The following is a 16528-nucleotide window of genomic DNA, read 5'->3' as shown; positions in this document are numbered from 1 at the left end:
CGAGAAGCTCCTAGTCTGGGGGAACACTGATGAGAAGGCTGAGAGAGAGAAAGCCTTCCCCTGGAGCTGACACCTTGAATTTGGACTTTTAGCCTACTTTGATTATGAGGAAATAAACGTCTCTTCATTAAAACCATCCATTTGTGGTGTTTCTGTTATAGCAGCACTAGATGACCAAGACAACTGTCATCTTCTTTGATTGTGAGCTCTTTGACTTTGCACCTGGCATGTCCCTTGCACAGAGCAAGCACATACTGATTGCTTGTTACACTTAGGCCAACATTTAAATTACTACCTGGTGGTTAAAAGCCTGTCAAGAATTATTTGACACCTTACCCCGTCTGAAGCAAAGGAGAAAGAGGAAAACCAAAGACACAGGGAAAGATTAGTCCAAAGGACTAATGGACCACAATTACAACAGCCTCCACCAGACTGAGTCCAGCACAACTAGATGGTGCCCAGCTACCACAACCGACTGCCCTGGCAGGGATCTCAATAGAGGGTCCTGACCAGAGCTGGAGAAAAATATAGAACAAAATTCTAACTGACATACATATATACACAAAAAAAGACCAGACTTACTGGTCTTACAGAGACTGGAGAAACCCCAAGAGAATGGCCCCCGGACACCCTTATATCTCATTAATGAAGTCATTCCTGAGGTTCACACTTCAGCCAAAGATTAGACAGGCTCATAAAACAGAACGAGACAAAATGGGCACACCAGCCCAGGGGCAAGGACGAGAAGGCAGGAGGAGACAGGAAAGCTCGTAATGGGGAAACCAGGGTCAAGAAGTTAGAGTGTTGACATGTCGTGGGTTTGGCAACCAATGTCACAAAACAATAGGTGTGCTAATTATTTAATGAGAGGCTAGTTTGCTCTGTAAACTTTCTTCTAAAATGCAATTAAAAAAAAAAGAAAATGTTACCTTTGGGGGAAATTGAGTAAAGGGTACATGAGATCTCGCTATTACTTCTTGTAACTGCTTGTGAATCTAAAATTATCTCAAAATAAAATTTTAATAATTAAAGTTAAAAATAATTTTTTGAGACCTGCTCAGTGCAGGGTACACCCGGCTGTGAGCGGGTGGTGGTGTGGTGGTGGTAGTTGCCCTTGAGTTGATTCGGACCCCAGCCTGCACTTTGATGGCCAAGCCACGGCCCCTCCTGAAGTGTATCTGCCCAAGGAGAATGGATGCCTTTTTCTAGGTTGCACAAAAGTGTCATGTGGGCTGACTGTAACCGTGTTCAACACATGGCCTGAAAGAAGGTCACAGTGTGGTGGTTTTTCCCTAAAAATGTTGCTCGGTGTCAGCAAGCTTTATTGCAAGCGTGTCATTCTCCTTAAGGAAATTCAGCAAATAACTTTCAGTAGAGGGTTTTGTTTAACCAGGTTCCCACCGCCTACCACAGTGTGTGCCACAAGAAGACCTGCTCCCAAACTGCCGTGTCGTTTTCCTCTCTAGTTCGGCCCAATTGCCCTTGAAAGGCAGGTGAATTTAGTGTGCGTTTTTCTTTTTGTCACTCTGGAGGATGCCTGGTGGCTGTTCTGTAACTGGATGCCATTATTAATGTCCCCAAGAGTTCTTGCCAAGAGTTCTTGTATCTCTAGCAATAAAAAATTGAGAGAAAGAAGGCTCCTATGGCCCCTCGGAGTGAAGTGTTTGCTGTTACTGAGTAATAGTTTCTTAAAGGTGGAAACATCCCTCACTTCAGAAGATACAAAGTACTGTTTAAAGATCCGACTTTGAAACAAGTAGAAAATATTTGATAGTCTCAATTTAGCTTCAGATAACCGGTGTTCAGGTATTGACACCCACTTTATTTCTCTTAAGCCTTGAGCCACTGGCTGAACTCATGACTGAGTACACAGCTGATGGCATTGAGCAGCCAAACAATAATATAGCAGGGTAGCAATGTATCAGCAGAAGGATTCTATTGAGAAACGTACAGCTTTGAGAAATGACTCCCCCAACCCTGACACACACATTTCTTCTATGTGGATCACATTGCTTTCCTCCTTCTAAGTTCTTTTCCCAAAGGAAACCTAAAACACCTCTCTTTCCCCTTTCTGTAGATGCGAACCACACGCAAGGTCTCTGTCTGGCCAGTGGGCCTGGTTGGTGGGCGACGCTATGAACGTCCGTTGGTGGAAAACGGCAAAGTTGTCGGCTGGTACACTGGCTGGAGAGCAGACAGGCCTTTTGCCATCGACATGGCAGGTGAGTGTGGATGGTGACATTTGTTCCTGCCTGTATGTTCTTACCAGTGCTCTTGAGGAAGAAACGTTTGTAATAGTGCACTTGAGGAAGAAAGCTTTAGAAGATTCCAGATCGTAACACATTCAGCTGATGATATATTTAAGTGAATCTTCCAAATAGACTCTTTGGTTAACTCAAGTGGAAACTGATTTTTGGGGTGATTAGAAAAGACTTATTCCATTGCATTTTGTCACCTCCATACAGCCACCCCTTTATCCAACAAACATTTATGTGCCAGGTACAGAGTTGGGCATTGGGGATTCAGTGGTGAAAAAGTAGACCTGGCCCCTGACTCACTGTTGGGCGGTACCTTTTGGTACCTCTCTCTAGAAGACCAATATGTTAAGATATATCACATGCTTATTGATAAAATTTAATAGTATATAAAATTAACAAGTTAACCATTTTAATACTTATTGATACATTTAACAGCTATAATATAAAATTGGATTACTGGTATTTCAAGCATTTATTAACTTTGACTTTAACTGTCTTTTGAAGTTTTTATTCTCTAACCAAGCAACTGAACTGAATAAGACCTGTAGTAGACCACAAGTTCTAAAATGCTACTTTATCATAAAGTGACTCATTTTCTGTAGGTTATATAAAATGATGACTGTGATAACTGTGGAAGGATGTGGTTTGAAACATGATGCTTAGAGGCAAAAAACCTACTGACATCTATAACCTAGAAGATGAAGGCATAAAGGCTTCTAGATTGATCTCATCAATCTTCAACGCTGAAGCACCGCTGTCTGTCTGTCAGCCTGTGCTTGGGCAATCTTGTGTGTGTATTTCCTGACTGTAGTCAAAACCTCCATGCTCAGAATTCTGATGGGAAGAAGGCTGCTTTGTGAACTGAGTTCAGCACTTTTATTCTGAAAATATTGTAAATTTAAGGGAGCGAGATTATGAAGAATTCTAGGAGTAAGAGCTGTTGGGGAAAAACCTTATTGATGGTAATGTGGCAGGTCTGTCACACTGCATCATGGAGGAAGACAAAATTGGATAATTTTATTCAACATTTAACAAATGCTTCCTGAGTGCCAGCTTTGTGGGACGGTGTGTCATGGTCTCTGACCCAAGGACAGTCTAAATCCCTTACTATTCCCTGCTCACCCTCTCCTAGGCCACCCTCTCTGCTCCCTGACCTCCCACCCCTCTTCCAGCCTCAACCCTTTGGTCTTCAGTTCTTACAGCCCCAAGCTGAGATGGTATCTCAATCAAAGCATTTACCTGGAGGCATGTGGAGAGGTAGGTGAGCCATACTTGGAAGGTCCTAAGGATTCTTGGAAGAGTCCTTTCCTCAATCAAATCTGAGTTTATGGCTCTGAAAATATAAGGCTGACCATAATGTATCTTTTGAAAAATCAGGCGTCTTGCTGACCAGAAGTGTTACTTTGGGCAGAAAACTTAGAGAATATTAGGACAAATCCTTTCACTTTTCTGCAGCTTAGTTTCATCATGTGTAAAATGAGGCCATTGCATGAGCTGATGTCATGGTCTTCAACATATCCTTCCTTTTCCTAGCTTCCCACCTTGGGCAGCTAAAAGAAAAGCCCAAGTCTCTAGATATCTAAGTGAGGATTTGTGACTGCTAAAGCAGCCAGACATTTGGTAGTTACCTTTCCCAAAGTCTTGTTTCCAATAGAGCAAAGAAGAAGGGAAAGTTTGATCCATGGAGGGGTTAAGGAGGCTCCATTTTGAGAGAACAGTGATTATAGGTGTTTTGTAAATGAGTGGCTAGAAGTGTACAAGAAGGCATGGGTTAGGAAGGGATGAGTGGAATGACTTCTGAGATCCCTTCCAACTCTCAGGTTGTGTGGTTTTTGACAAGCTCTAATTCTAAGGATTGAGGCTGTTGTAGGTGGTCTACCCTATTTATAGTTTTATTTCTGTTGATGTTTAGTTTCTCTGTAAGTTGTGGCTTATCACCATCTTTCCGGTTGGTAGTAATTTCTAGTCTCTAGAGATTTAAGGCCGTTTTTAAAGTAGGCAAGAGAAACAGTCAGATCCATGTTTTAGGGGAAGTAGGGTGGCTAGTGGGGCGGGGGCTGGGTGTGACTAAGCAGCAGGAAGGTCAGGAGACAACTCTTTCAAGAATCTGGCATGAATGAGAAAGGAAGATAGATGGTGATGATTTCAAGAGGTAGGAGATTTTTTTTTTTTCTCCAAGCCAGAAAAGAAGTTGAAGTTCTGAGAGAAGGGAGCTAAGTGCTGAAAGGAGAGTAAATGAGGGAGGGTCCAGGACTTTAAATGTTCAGTTCAGGCAGGATCACCTCTTACTCCTTGATAAGAAGATAAGTAAGGAAACCAAGAAGTGGGAACCAAGAAGTGGGAACCAATGTGGGTTATTAGAGGCCTGGAGGCCATGCCATCTGCCAAATGTCAGTAGAGAAGGAGGAAGGGCTGTTGACTCAATTCCACAGCTATTGAGCATAGGACTGCATTGCACCTGTAGGGACTGTGCAGTCCCTGCCCTCAAGTCTCTTGGTATCTGACAGAGAAGAATGGGTATGATAAGTCCTTAACTGACTCTAATTGAGGTACAAATGGAATATTCTGGATTTTCATTTACAGAGAAAACATAGCTGCTGTTGGAAGAGGTTTGGGAAAGGTGTTTGTGGAACAGATAGCACTTGAGGGGCACCTTAAATGTGAGGCCCAGGTCACCCTGGAACAACAAACCGTGTGTGCGTGCATGTGTGCATGTAGCTTAGGGGAAAGGCAAGCCGGGATGAGAAATTTGTCTTCAGCTCTGTGGATATTGGAGTCTTTGAAATGTTTTGAGTAGGGGAGTGATATGATTAGAAGTATGATTTGAAAATGAAGTAATAGCAGGTGCAGCGTGAATGCAAGGAGCTGAGCCTGAGGCCCGTGCAGCCATCTGGGTATGGGGTAATGAGGCCTTTGGAGGGTCATGAGGGTTGGAAGGAGGCTTTATATACAACAGCTATTGGGGGTTTATAAAATTTTAACAAGCCATTTGAGATAATGCCATAAGTCAGCAGAAATTTAGACCTTTTCACACCTTTTTTGTTCTACGGTCCAGTGATAACTGATGTATTAAATTTAAGATTGGTTAATTTTAATTGGTATAATTGGTTGTATTGTCCTTTGAGTTGTAATTTGTGTGCATAAAATATGGTAATCTTGGGTAATTAGAACATTCTATTAACCAGAACACCAATTGTCTAAAAATAAGAGTCTGCAAATTAGGAACAAATCCCATTACCTGACTACAGTTTCCAGGTTCTGGACTCATTGTGTCTAGGTTGTGGGAGAGTGCGATGTTTGGGGGTGGGGGCTGGGGGGTGGAGCATGAGATAAGGAGGAAGACAGTAATACTGTTTGCCTGGACTTCCTGTGTCCATTCCTGCCCTCTCCAGCCCTGGCTTTACCCCGAGGCAGGAAGAATAGTTCAAGAATGCAAACTGGATTCTTGTCAGCCCCTTGCTCACAGTTCTTCAGAGGCTTGCCATGCTCTTGGGGTAACAACTTCTCACTGTCCCCCGCACAGTCCTGCCCACTTCTGCCCACCAGCCTCATCCACCTCTCCTTACTCTTTGGAGTTACCCGCTTCTTCAGTTCCTCCAACATATCCTACCCTTCTCCATGGGGCTTTCACCAATGCCTGGAAACTTTCCTTAGCTCAGCTCTAATGATCCTTCAGATGTCAGCTTAAAGGTCACTTTCTCAGGGAAACGTTTTGCTGACACCCCAGATTAGGCCAGGACCCACCATTAAACCTCCGCTATTTAAGAGTTCCCGTACTTCTGCACCATGGAGTCCCTGGGTTGTGCAAATAGTTAACAGGCTTAGTTACTAACTGTCTTAGTTATTTAGTGCTGCTATCACAGAAATACCACAAGTGGATAGCTTTAACAAAGAGAAATTTATTTTCTCACAGTCTAGTAGTCTAGAAGTCCAAATTCAGGGCGTCAGCTCCAGGGGAAGGCTTTCTCTCTCTGTCAGCTCTGGAAGAAGGTCATTCTCATCAATCTTCCCCTGGACTAGGAGCTTCTCTGCACAGGAACCCCAAGTCCAAAGGACACGCTCTGCTCCCGGTGCTGCTTTCTTAGTGGTATGAGGTCCCGCTGTCTCTCTGCTCACTTCTCTTATATCTTAAAAGAGATTGGCTCAAGACACAACCGAATCTTGTAGATTGAGTCCTGCCTCATTAACATAACTGCTGCCTATTGCACCTTATTAACATCATAGAGGTAGGATTTACTACACATAAGAAAATCACATCAGATGACAAAATGGTGGACAATCACACAATACTGGGAATCACGGCCTAGCCAAATTGATACACATGTTTTTGGGGGACACAGTTCAATCCATGACACTAACCAAAAGGTTGGAGGTTTGAGTCCACCCAGAAGTGCCTCTGAAGAAAGTCCTGGCAGTCTACTTCCAGAAAATCAGCCATTGAAAACCATAACATTTTCAGTTCTACTCTGACATACATGGGGTCACCATGAGTCAGAATCAACTCAACAACAGCTGGTAGTTCTGTGCCATAACACTGACCACAGTGGTGTTATATTATTAACTGTAATTGCTGAAGCTCCCCCACCTCCCACTGTGACCAGAATGCAGCCTTGACTGTCCTGTCCTCCACTCTGTCCCCAGTCCTAGTCCTACGTGTAATGCAGCCCCCGCCTGGAGGTGGGGCTGAGAAACTGCCCTATTCCACAAAGGTTTTGTCCCCTCTGCAGCTTACCAGGCAAACTTTATTATTATCTTCATAAGTAATGACTATTAAACTGGAGAGGACCAAGGATAACACTAGGGTGGGGTTCCAGGCGGATCATTGAAGCTCGCTTTCTGTGGCCTGTCTGTAGGGACATGGAAATAACCAGCGTATACGGCCTTCTTTGTCTTGATATGTGTTGAGAAGGAATTTTGCCTGGGTTAATTTACTGGGCAAATCCTTTCTTGGTAGCTAATGCAGTGCTGAACTCCAGCCGAACTCAGATCAGATTATTACCAGTGCAGATGAGCAGAGCAGTGGCGTCACTGTGGTGGTGTGGACCGTACCAGGTGACACTGTCTGGGGGTGACGCCAAAATGACTGTCTATAAAGTTTTTGTGCAGTGTTTCAGCAGAAATTTATTATTTTTTATAAAAACAACGAAAGCATTTTTCGTAAGCCCAGCTTGCATGTATCAATATACCTACAAGGCTAAAACTCTACACTCATTTACTTTTTGAACCTTCTAATGCCATCTGGTCAGAGCTGTCATTATTACCCAATGACAGTGATGCTTCGAATCACATGGTTTCATCTGCAGGCACAACAAGTACGTGCTGTTGTTTTCATTGCTGCCAGTGTTTTTATAGTCATTGATTTTGTCAGATTTTCTGGCGTTTTAGCTACAGTATTGTGGTAATTAGTATTTGTGAGCCTGTATTAATAATTTTTTGGTGAGACTGAAGTAGTAATTAAAGGAAAAGAAGGAGTGATATATGGTAATTACAATTTATGAATAACATTAGTACAAAAAACATTAAGGGCTTTGTATGGTCTGGTACAGGAGGAGGTCCATGAGGAGGGGTGACACCAACCCCAGTGATGCCAGTGGAGCAGAGTCAAAATTAAGTTTTACTCTGCTTAATGAATATAAATACAGGCAGTCCCCAGGTTATGAACAAGATCTGTTCCTAAGACTGTCTTTAAGTTGAATTTGTAGGTAAGTCGGAGGAGATACATACAGTTCTTATTTAGCATCAGCTGTCCAGCGTTTGTCTTAGTATGTAGTATATATTTTACCTTTCTATGCATGTAAAACACTTAAAAAAACACTTCCAAACCATGCATTATTTTCATGAGTGTCACAAAGTAATGCCTGCGTTCATTATTATGAACCATTGTATTTAACTAAAATTTTAATATAATAGGTTTTATGGAAGTCCATTTTTAAGTACAAGTTGTCTGTAAATTGGATGTTCATAAGCCGGGGACCGCCTGTACTGCAAGAAAATGGAGGGAATGACTGTAAAAACGGCTTGGGGGTGATGTCTGACCTCCTCCAACCTCTTGAGGGGGAAGGAGAATCAAGATCAACAGCCCAAGGCTTACTCCCATGTGGAGGCCAGACAAGCCTCCTCTCTCCACGATCTTTACTATTTCTGACACCAACTGTCCCTCACACAGCACTCTCTACTTCTCTGCTGGGTTCGATAATTCATTGCAATGGCCACACAGAACTCACAGATCATATTCACGATTATGGGGTTTATTAGGGAAGTAACAGTTACAGTTCAGGCTCAGGAACACTCAGGATACAGTTCTTCCATCAGGACAGCCTCTTCCCAGCCATGCTCACAGGCACACCTTTCCCTGGCCCTAGGGCTCAGCCCAAAGGCACTCGGCTTTCTCTCTACGTGGGCCGGGAAGCCCTCTGTCTCCTGCTGCCCTGTCTTTCCTGCTGGTCTCTCCTTCCTTGGTGATGGGCTCCTCCTCCTCTCCTTCCTGTGGAACTGGCTCTCTTTTAAGGCAAAACTGACCATTCCCCTTGGTAGACCACAATTATCCTATCACACAGTCACCTGAGTGGAGTTACAAGCCCATGGCTAGAAAGGCCACACCCAAAAGTAATTAATTGCACCCTCAGTGACCTTCTTGCCACTTTGAAGCCATTTAAAATTTGTTTGCAGTTCATGAATGTTTTGCACGAGAAAGATAATGTTACTAAATGTTCTCAGAAGAGTGGCTCGATGTGTCATATGATACTTTTTAGTGCAGGGTCTGGGGACCAGCATGGGACTTTGTCCCCAGGTTGATGCAGTGTGGCTGTCACTGAAGTGATGTGTGGGCTCTCTGGGAGAAGTCTGCAGCTGCCAGGCTGTGGGAGTCCTGTCCTGACAGTGCATGGAGCTGCGGGGTGGTGGTGGAGTGTTGGGCAATAGGGAGCCTGTTGCTCATTTCTTACCCATTTACAGGGTGAGGTGCATCCTGGAGACTTGCAGGCATTTAATGGCCTCAACAACACATTTTAGTCCTGTCCACATGTACTGTGGCCATGGTTTATCTGGTAGAGGTGGGCATGTGAGGAAGAGGGTAGATGTGTCAGGTAGAAGTGAGCGTGTGGGGTAAAGAGGCCTGTGCGTTCCGGGGGCAGTCAATGGTGAGGCTGTGATGATCAAGCTGGGCTCAGCAGGGGAAGGAGTCCGCTGAGCCCTTTAAGGGTGCAGGGGAAAGGGGTGTGCAGGCTTCTCTCCCCCTTCAGTTACAGCAGCTCTGTATTTGCTTATTGGAATTCTCAAGATCTCAAGAAAATTTTAAAGCATTCATTCAGAAATAAGAATTCTGAAAACCAAAATCTTTCCCTTATATCAGGGAAGTCCAGCAGAGTTACTAATGATATATTGTTTACTGAGCATTTACCAGGTGCTGGCATTCTTAGGCACTCTGTGTGCTCTTTCTTAATCCTCACTGAACTCGTGAGGGAGGTGCTGATAGTGGTGTTGTTAGTTGTCGTGGAGTTGATCCCGACACATATCATCCCTACTTAAATATAAGGAAACTGAGGCTTTTGTGTGCTAAATGACTTGTGCAAGATTGTGCAGTGATTAAGTAGTAGAGCTGGATTTAGATTCAGGTCCATGTGTCTCCACAGGTGGCCCTCTGTCTTAGTTATCTAGTGCTGCTGTAACAGAAATACCACAAGTGGGTTGCTTTAATGAACAGAAATTTATTTTCTCACAGTTAGGAGGCTAGAAGTCCAAATTTTCAGAGTGCTGGCTCTAGGAGAAGGCTCTCTTGGTTGTTGTCAGCTGTGAGAAAGGTACTTGTCTCTCTCGAGCTTCTGCTCCTGGGCAATCTTCTTGTGACCTGGCATCTCTCTTCCCCCATCTCTGATTCCTTACTTGCTGGTTTAGTCTCTTTTATATCTCAAAAGAGATTGTCTTAAAACACACCCTACACTAATCCTGTCTCATTAACATAACAAAGAAAATCCTTTCCCAAACGGAATTATAACCACAGGTACAGGGGTTAGGATTCACAACACATATGTTCAGGGGGAACAATTCAATCCGTAACATGCTCCCACTCGGCTTTGAATCCCAACTCACCCACTTAGAGCCAGATGACCAAGTTCTTTATCTCTGAGCCTCCATTTTCTTATCAGCAGAATAGGGGAAATAAAATTCTTCACAGAACAAGACATCACACACAAAGCACTTGGTAGAACACTGTAGACACTTAGTGAATATTATGGCTTTTATCTAAGAAGCAGTACCAGACTGCATCTTTGGGTAAAAATGGCTCACACATTTCTTTTAGAGGAATCATGCCAGTGTTTTGTTTGACTGATCATTGCAGTGGTCAAGATCTGTTTAGGCAGCTGAGTGGTAAGTGGATCACTGACCACCAGGCCCCACTTGGGCACAAGCAGACCGTATAACTTGAAGATCTAGCATAATCTCTGCTCCCTTACCTGTAGATCAAGGATCATACCACACCCCTCCTGGGTAATGGTGAGGTTGAAATGAGAATAACCAGTTGAAAACCAGTTGTTGTAGAGTTGATCCCAACTCATGGCAACCCATGTGTGTCAGAGTAGAAGTGTGTTCCATAGGGTTTTCAATGGCTGATTTTTCAGAAGTAGATTGCCAGGTCGGTCTTCTGAGCCACCTCGGGGAGGACTTCAACCTCCAACCTTCTAGTTAGCTGCCCAGTGCATTAACCAATTCCACCACCCAGGGACTCTGAAATGAGAATAGATACATGCCCAAGTGCCTAATGTTCTGTGAACGTTTGGATTTGCCACTTCAGATTATTCTTTAAGGTAATACCTTAAGAGCATTTGCTTTGGACTCATGATGAACTTCATTTCCCTCCTAGCTGGTGGACCTGTGCTCATTATCACTCGATGAATTAGGATGGCATGTTGAGATACACACTGGCCGTTGTTTAGATAAAATACCCCAAAATGAGAGCGATTGACAGAAGAAAAACAAAAAAAATCATTAAAAGACTTGCTTAGAAGCCGTTTTGTGATTATTTTTGTAATTTCCAAGTTGAAACACACAAAAAAAGCACACATGCTTTCAAAAGAAAATGCCACTTGTCCCAGGTAGAGTTGGAGAAAAATGTAGAACAGAATTCTAATTCACAAAACAAAAAAACACCAGGCTTGCTGGTCTGACAGAGACTGGAGAAACCCCGAGAGTATGGTTCCCAGACATTCTTTTAACTCAGTACTAAAGTCACTCCTGAGATTCAGTCTTCAGCCAAAGATTAGACAGGCCTGTAGGGCCAACAATAACACACGTGAGGGACGTGCTTTGTAGTTCAGTCATGTATACGAGACTAATGGGCACACCAGCCCAAAAGCAAAGATGAGAAGGTAGGAAGGGAAAGGAAAACTGGATGAAAGTAAACAGGGAACCCGGGGTGGAGAAGGAGAGAGTGTTAACACATTGCAGGGTTGGTAACCAATGTCACAAAACAATTTGTGTAGTAACTGTTCAATGAGAATTTGCTCAGTAAACTTTCACCTAAATCACAATTTAAAAAAAAATGCTGCTTGTAACATTTACAAGGTGATTGGTAAGTTTCAGCTTGCCCCTGAGGTGGTGAGTCTGGAACCCCAGCCATGTACTTTTTGTATAAACTACTGAAGATACATGGGGTAATTTGTGTTATCTTTCTTTTTTGCTTGTAAGTATGGGGAGACATTTATCAATTTTACTGACTTATTTAAAGGACTGGCTTTTAATTCCGTTGACTTTATTATGTTCTATTTCTGCTCTTATTACCTGTTTTTTTACTTTCAGTTTCACTTAGTCTTTTTTCCCTAGTTTATAAAGGTGAGAACTTAGATCATTGAGTTGAGACCTTCTTCCTTTTCTAGTAAGTGTTTTACTGCTTTTTTTAAAAATAATTTTCTACCTAAGCACTACTTTAGATGCAGCCCACAAATTTTGATGTCTTTTCATTTTCTTTCAGTAAAACTACTTTCTCATTCCCTTTTTTAATTCTAACTTGATCTGTTTTATTTAGACATATTTTGCCTAGTTTCTAGATATTCCGAGATTTTCCAGGTATCTTTGTATTATTGATTTCTATTTAATTCCATTATGGTCAGAGAACATATTTTGTACAATTTGAATCCTTTGGAATGTATTGATACTTGTTTTATGACCCAGACTATGGTCTATCTTAATAAATGTTCCATATGCACTTAAAAAAGATTGTGTATTCTGCTGTTGGGTGGTGGATTCTGTAAATGTCAGGTCAAGTTGGTTCATAGTGTTGCTCAAGTCTCATTATTCTTACTGATATTTCAACTTTGGAATTTTTTCAGCCATATTTCTTCAAATTTTTTTCTATTTCCCCCTCACCTTTTTTTCTGTTATTTTTCTCTGTCTGTTGGTCTCTTTTCTCTTTGTGTTTCAAGTTTCTGTTATGTCACCAAGTTTACTAATCTTTTATTTTGTAATGTCTAATCTGCTGTTGGAGCCCTGGTGATGCAGTGGTTAAGAGATCAGGCTGCTAACCAAAATGTCGGCAGTTTGAATATACCAGCCGCTCCGTGGAAACCCTAAGGGGCAGTTCTACTCTGTCCTATAGGGTCACTGAGTCGGACTCAACTCGACAGCAACAGGGTTTTTTTTTTTTTTTTAAATCTGCTGTTAATCCTGCCCAATGTATTTCATCTCAGACACTGTATTTTTCATTCCTTATGAGGTCATTTTAGGTCTTTTTTATATCTTCCATGTCTCTACTTAGCATGTTCAGTCTTTACCTTTTTGCATATGAAGTATATTATATGTTTTAACATACTTGTTCTCTAATTCTGTCCGCTGTCATTTCTGGGTTTCCAGTTGATTTTTCACTTCATATGGGGTCTTATTTTCCTGTTTTCTTTGTATGCCTGCTAACTTTTGTATCTCAGGCATTTTGAATTTTATGTTGCTGGGTGAAGAGCCCTCGTGGCTCCGTGGTTCAAGTACTTGGCTGCTAACTGGAAGGTTGGTTATTTGAACCCACTAGCCACTTTGCGGGAGAAAGATGTTGCAGTCTGCTTCCATAAAGATTTATAGCCTTGGAAACCCTATGGAGCAGTTTTACTCTGTCCTGTAGGGTTGCTATGAGCCGGAATCGACTTGATGCCAACAGGGTTTTAGGTACTAGATGAGTTTTGTATTCCATTAAGTATTTTTGAGCTTTGTTTTGGGACACAGTTACTTGGAAAGATTTTGATTCTTTCCAGGCTTGTCTTTAAGGTTAGGAAGAACCAAGTACAGTCTTTAGTTGGGGCTAATCTGACCTCGTACTGAGGCAATAACCTTTCAAGTACTCTTCCAGGCACTCCATCTATTACGAGGTAGCTCCAGTGTGACTGTTGCGAATGTGAACTATTCCCAGCCCTGAGAGAGCTCTCGAAATTGATCCATCTGTTCCTTTCCAGTGATTCTTTATCTGGCTTCGCTAGTTTCACAAGCATTCACTGATCATACTTCGTTGAAGACTTGAGGAGAACCCTCTATAAATTAAGAGTTCCTTCCTCTCCAGTACTTTGCCTGTGAATTCTAGCTATCTTGGCCTCCCAGAATTCTGTTTTCCTCAACCCAAGGAGACTGCACAGCTGTGTGTGGATTCCCCCTCCTTGCAGTGTCACCTGCACACTCCCTCCCAGAAGTAAGCTCAGGGCAATTGTAGGGCTCACCTCATTGGTTTCCCTTTTCTCAAAGATCTCTTGACTTGTGTGCCTCTTTTCTAATGTCTGAAGTCCATTGTTTTCAAATATTTTGTCTGGTTTTTAGTTATGAACTTTAAATGTCTTATAAATTTTCCTTTCTAATGAGCAGTCAGTAAGCATATATTGAGACAGGCCCTGTCCCTCAGCATAAGTTAATATATCCCACCGACTCCACTTGACCAAAGTCACGGAACCCTGCCTCCATAGTGAACAACCAGTTTTCACTGGCGTTTTATTTTTTATACAACTGACCAGGACAGAGAATCCTACTCCCCTGATGTTAAGGCTTCTAGTGTCTCAAAAGCTACTGCAAACATCTTTAAAGCTGAATTTCACTAAAAAAGGGAAAATCCAAAAAACCCAGTGCCATTGAGTCGATTCTGACTTATAGCAACCCCACGAAGTTTCCAAGACTACGAATCTCTATGGAAGCAGACTACCACATCTTTCTCCCGTGGAGCCACTGATGGTTTTGAACCGCCAACCTTTGGGTTAGCAGTCAATTGCTTTAACTATTGCACCACCAGGACTCCTACTAAAAAAGGGAAGGGTACATAAATACTTGGAAATGAAGAAAACCCAAGATAACTATTTTAGGTTAGAAGCCAATGGTTTAGAAACTAAAAACTCTTTGCCTTGGTTTTCAAGGGAGAGCTCTTTAATTCTCCCCAGCTTCACAGGTCAGATGATTCCCAGGAAGCAAGCCAGGTTTGGCCTAGTTAGCTTGAGGTTCCTGCCTGCTGGCTGTGCCCTACTTCCTTTGAAGAGCTCACTGAGCAGGGCACGGGCGAAGAACATTGAGGTAGGTGATTGAAGAGCATCTGAATTGTCTCTCTCGTTTGTTAGACAATAAAATACTGTGGTGCACACCGCCCCACTAAAATCTCTCTCCAGGATACTGGTCTTCCAGGTGCTTCCCATTTTCCAGCAAGACCAGGAAAGGGCCTTGCAGCAAAGTGATTTTAGCTTCACAACTGGCGATCAACTTTGCTTAGATTGTAGATTTTGCCATGTAATGCTGCTTTAACAGATAGAAAGATATTCCTGAGCTAAGGAAAGCAAGGAAATACTCCATCTGAATCCTTCAGTGGTCATGATGAATGTATTAATCTTAGAGGAAAATGATGGAAATTAACTTCATATCATTTTCAGAATGACTTTTACAGAGTTTAGATTTTGTTTTAAATGAGAGAATGGGGAAATACAATCAGTACCTGGAGCCTTGTGAAAAATGTACCAGGAGCTTCAGTGTGATTGAGAAGGGCACGCTCTCTCTCATCTTGGTTAGAAAGGATGAAGCTTATTTATAAGCCTGTGAAGAAAATCAAGGAATCTTTCAACACTAAAATCTGCACTGACCTATTAGAAAAGGCACTTGGTTTGTGTGCAGTTTGAACCTTCTGCTTTTTGTTGAGTGCTGTGGCCATTCTAGCTGCCTTGTGTGGAAAGCTTCCAGCTTGTTAGCAGAGTGGTGTGAGATGCAGGTGGACTGGCTCTGCCACCTGAGCTTTTGCAAGCCCTTCCCTGACTGCAGAGTTTTTCCATCTGCAAAGATGGCTAATACCATCTGCCACGTGAGATACTTATAATGATTAAATTTAAAATTTCTATATCTTTTGAGCAGTGCTGTAGTTGAGTCTTTCCATACATTAGCTAATTTTACATCAAACAGTGAGTTGAGAAGGTGTCATACCTTTCTTGCAGATGAGGAAATGGAGACGTTCCAGGGTCAAGAACGGTTGAGTAACTTGGTCAGTATTCCAGGTGCAAGGACCCAAACAAAACCCCAAAGCTTGTGATTACAAATTCAGTGTTCTTTTTGCAAGAACGTGCTGCCTTCCTCCAGGAGTGGTGGAAGACACTAGGCCCAGCCCTAAGGCTAATGCTTTATGATTGTTGCTTTGCTCTGCTTCACTCAGCACCTGCTGTACCAAGCTGTGTTTGCAGACAGCTTAAAGTTTCCCATGTAGGCGATGGGGTGTATCTATAACATGACGTTGGCCTGGTCTGGTGTCTAAAGAGGTTATGGAAACGCTGGCTGTCACAGCTTCCCCATTACTGCCAATATCATTTGGTAGTTACTTTGCTGACTATTGCAAAAAGGAGGACAAATCAATTCACTTAATGTAGAGAAGGGCAAAAAGTTGCTAAGGAATGTTCCTGGGGATTGGTCCTCATGGCTTTAAGTCTGGAAGGGTCCCTGATTTTACAGTGCCACCTTAGTCATTAGGAGCAGAGAGATCCAGAGTGTCAGACTTCCAAAACAATTACAAAGGTTCTAATAATTGCTTGCTGAGATGGCTTGTAGAGTACTGTAGTGGCTGAGCCTTTTCAGAGTTTGTTAAATGACAGATTAAACAGTAATGATTTTTTCTATGACCAAACCATTAAGGAAAATACACTGATTTGTGTTCTTGAAAAATGAAATACAAAAAGAAAATTGCCTGCCATCTCCTGTACTGATCTCCAAACCCCCCAGATTGGAACCAAATTAGAAATTTGAATCAAATTATCGTATATTAGGTATTATTATCTTCTGGTTAATTG

General features: G+C 42.4%; 1 protein-coding gene across 2 annotated transcripts in view; it reads left to right on the top strand.

Moving 5' to 3' along the window:
* The window catches only part of B3GAT2 (beta-1,3-glucuronyltransferase 2), a 48611-nt gene that overhangs the window by 31044 nt on the left and 1039 nt on the right, over positions 1-16528 (top strand). For both annotated transcript variants that reach the window (XM_023735879.1, XM_023735878.1), the window contains exon 2: positions 2078-2222. In XM_023735879.1, coding sequence (XP_023591647.1) covers positions 2078-2222 — 145 coding nt within the window. The remainder of the gene's footprint in view (positions 1-2077; positions 2223-16528) is intronic.

Source organism: Trichechus manatus, unplaced genomic scaffold (genome assembly GCF_000243295.1).
Source record: "Trichechus manatus latirostris isolate Lorelei unplaced genomic scaffold, TriManLat1.0 scaffold00083, whole genome shotgun sequence".
NCBI lineage: Eukaryota > Metazoa > Chordata > Mammalia > Sirenia > Trichechidae > Trichechus > Trichechus manatus.
This window is presented reverse-complemented; position numbering and strand designations above follow the sequence as displayed.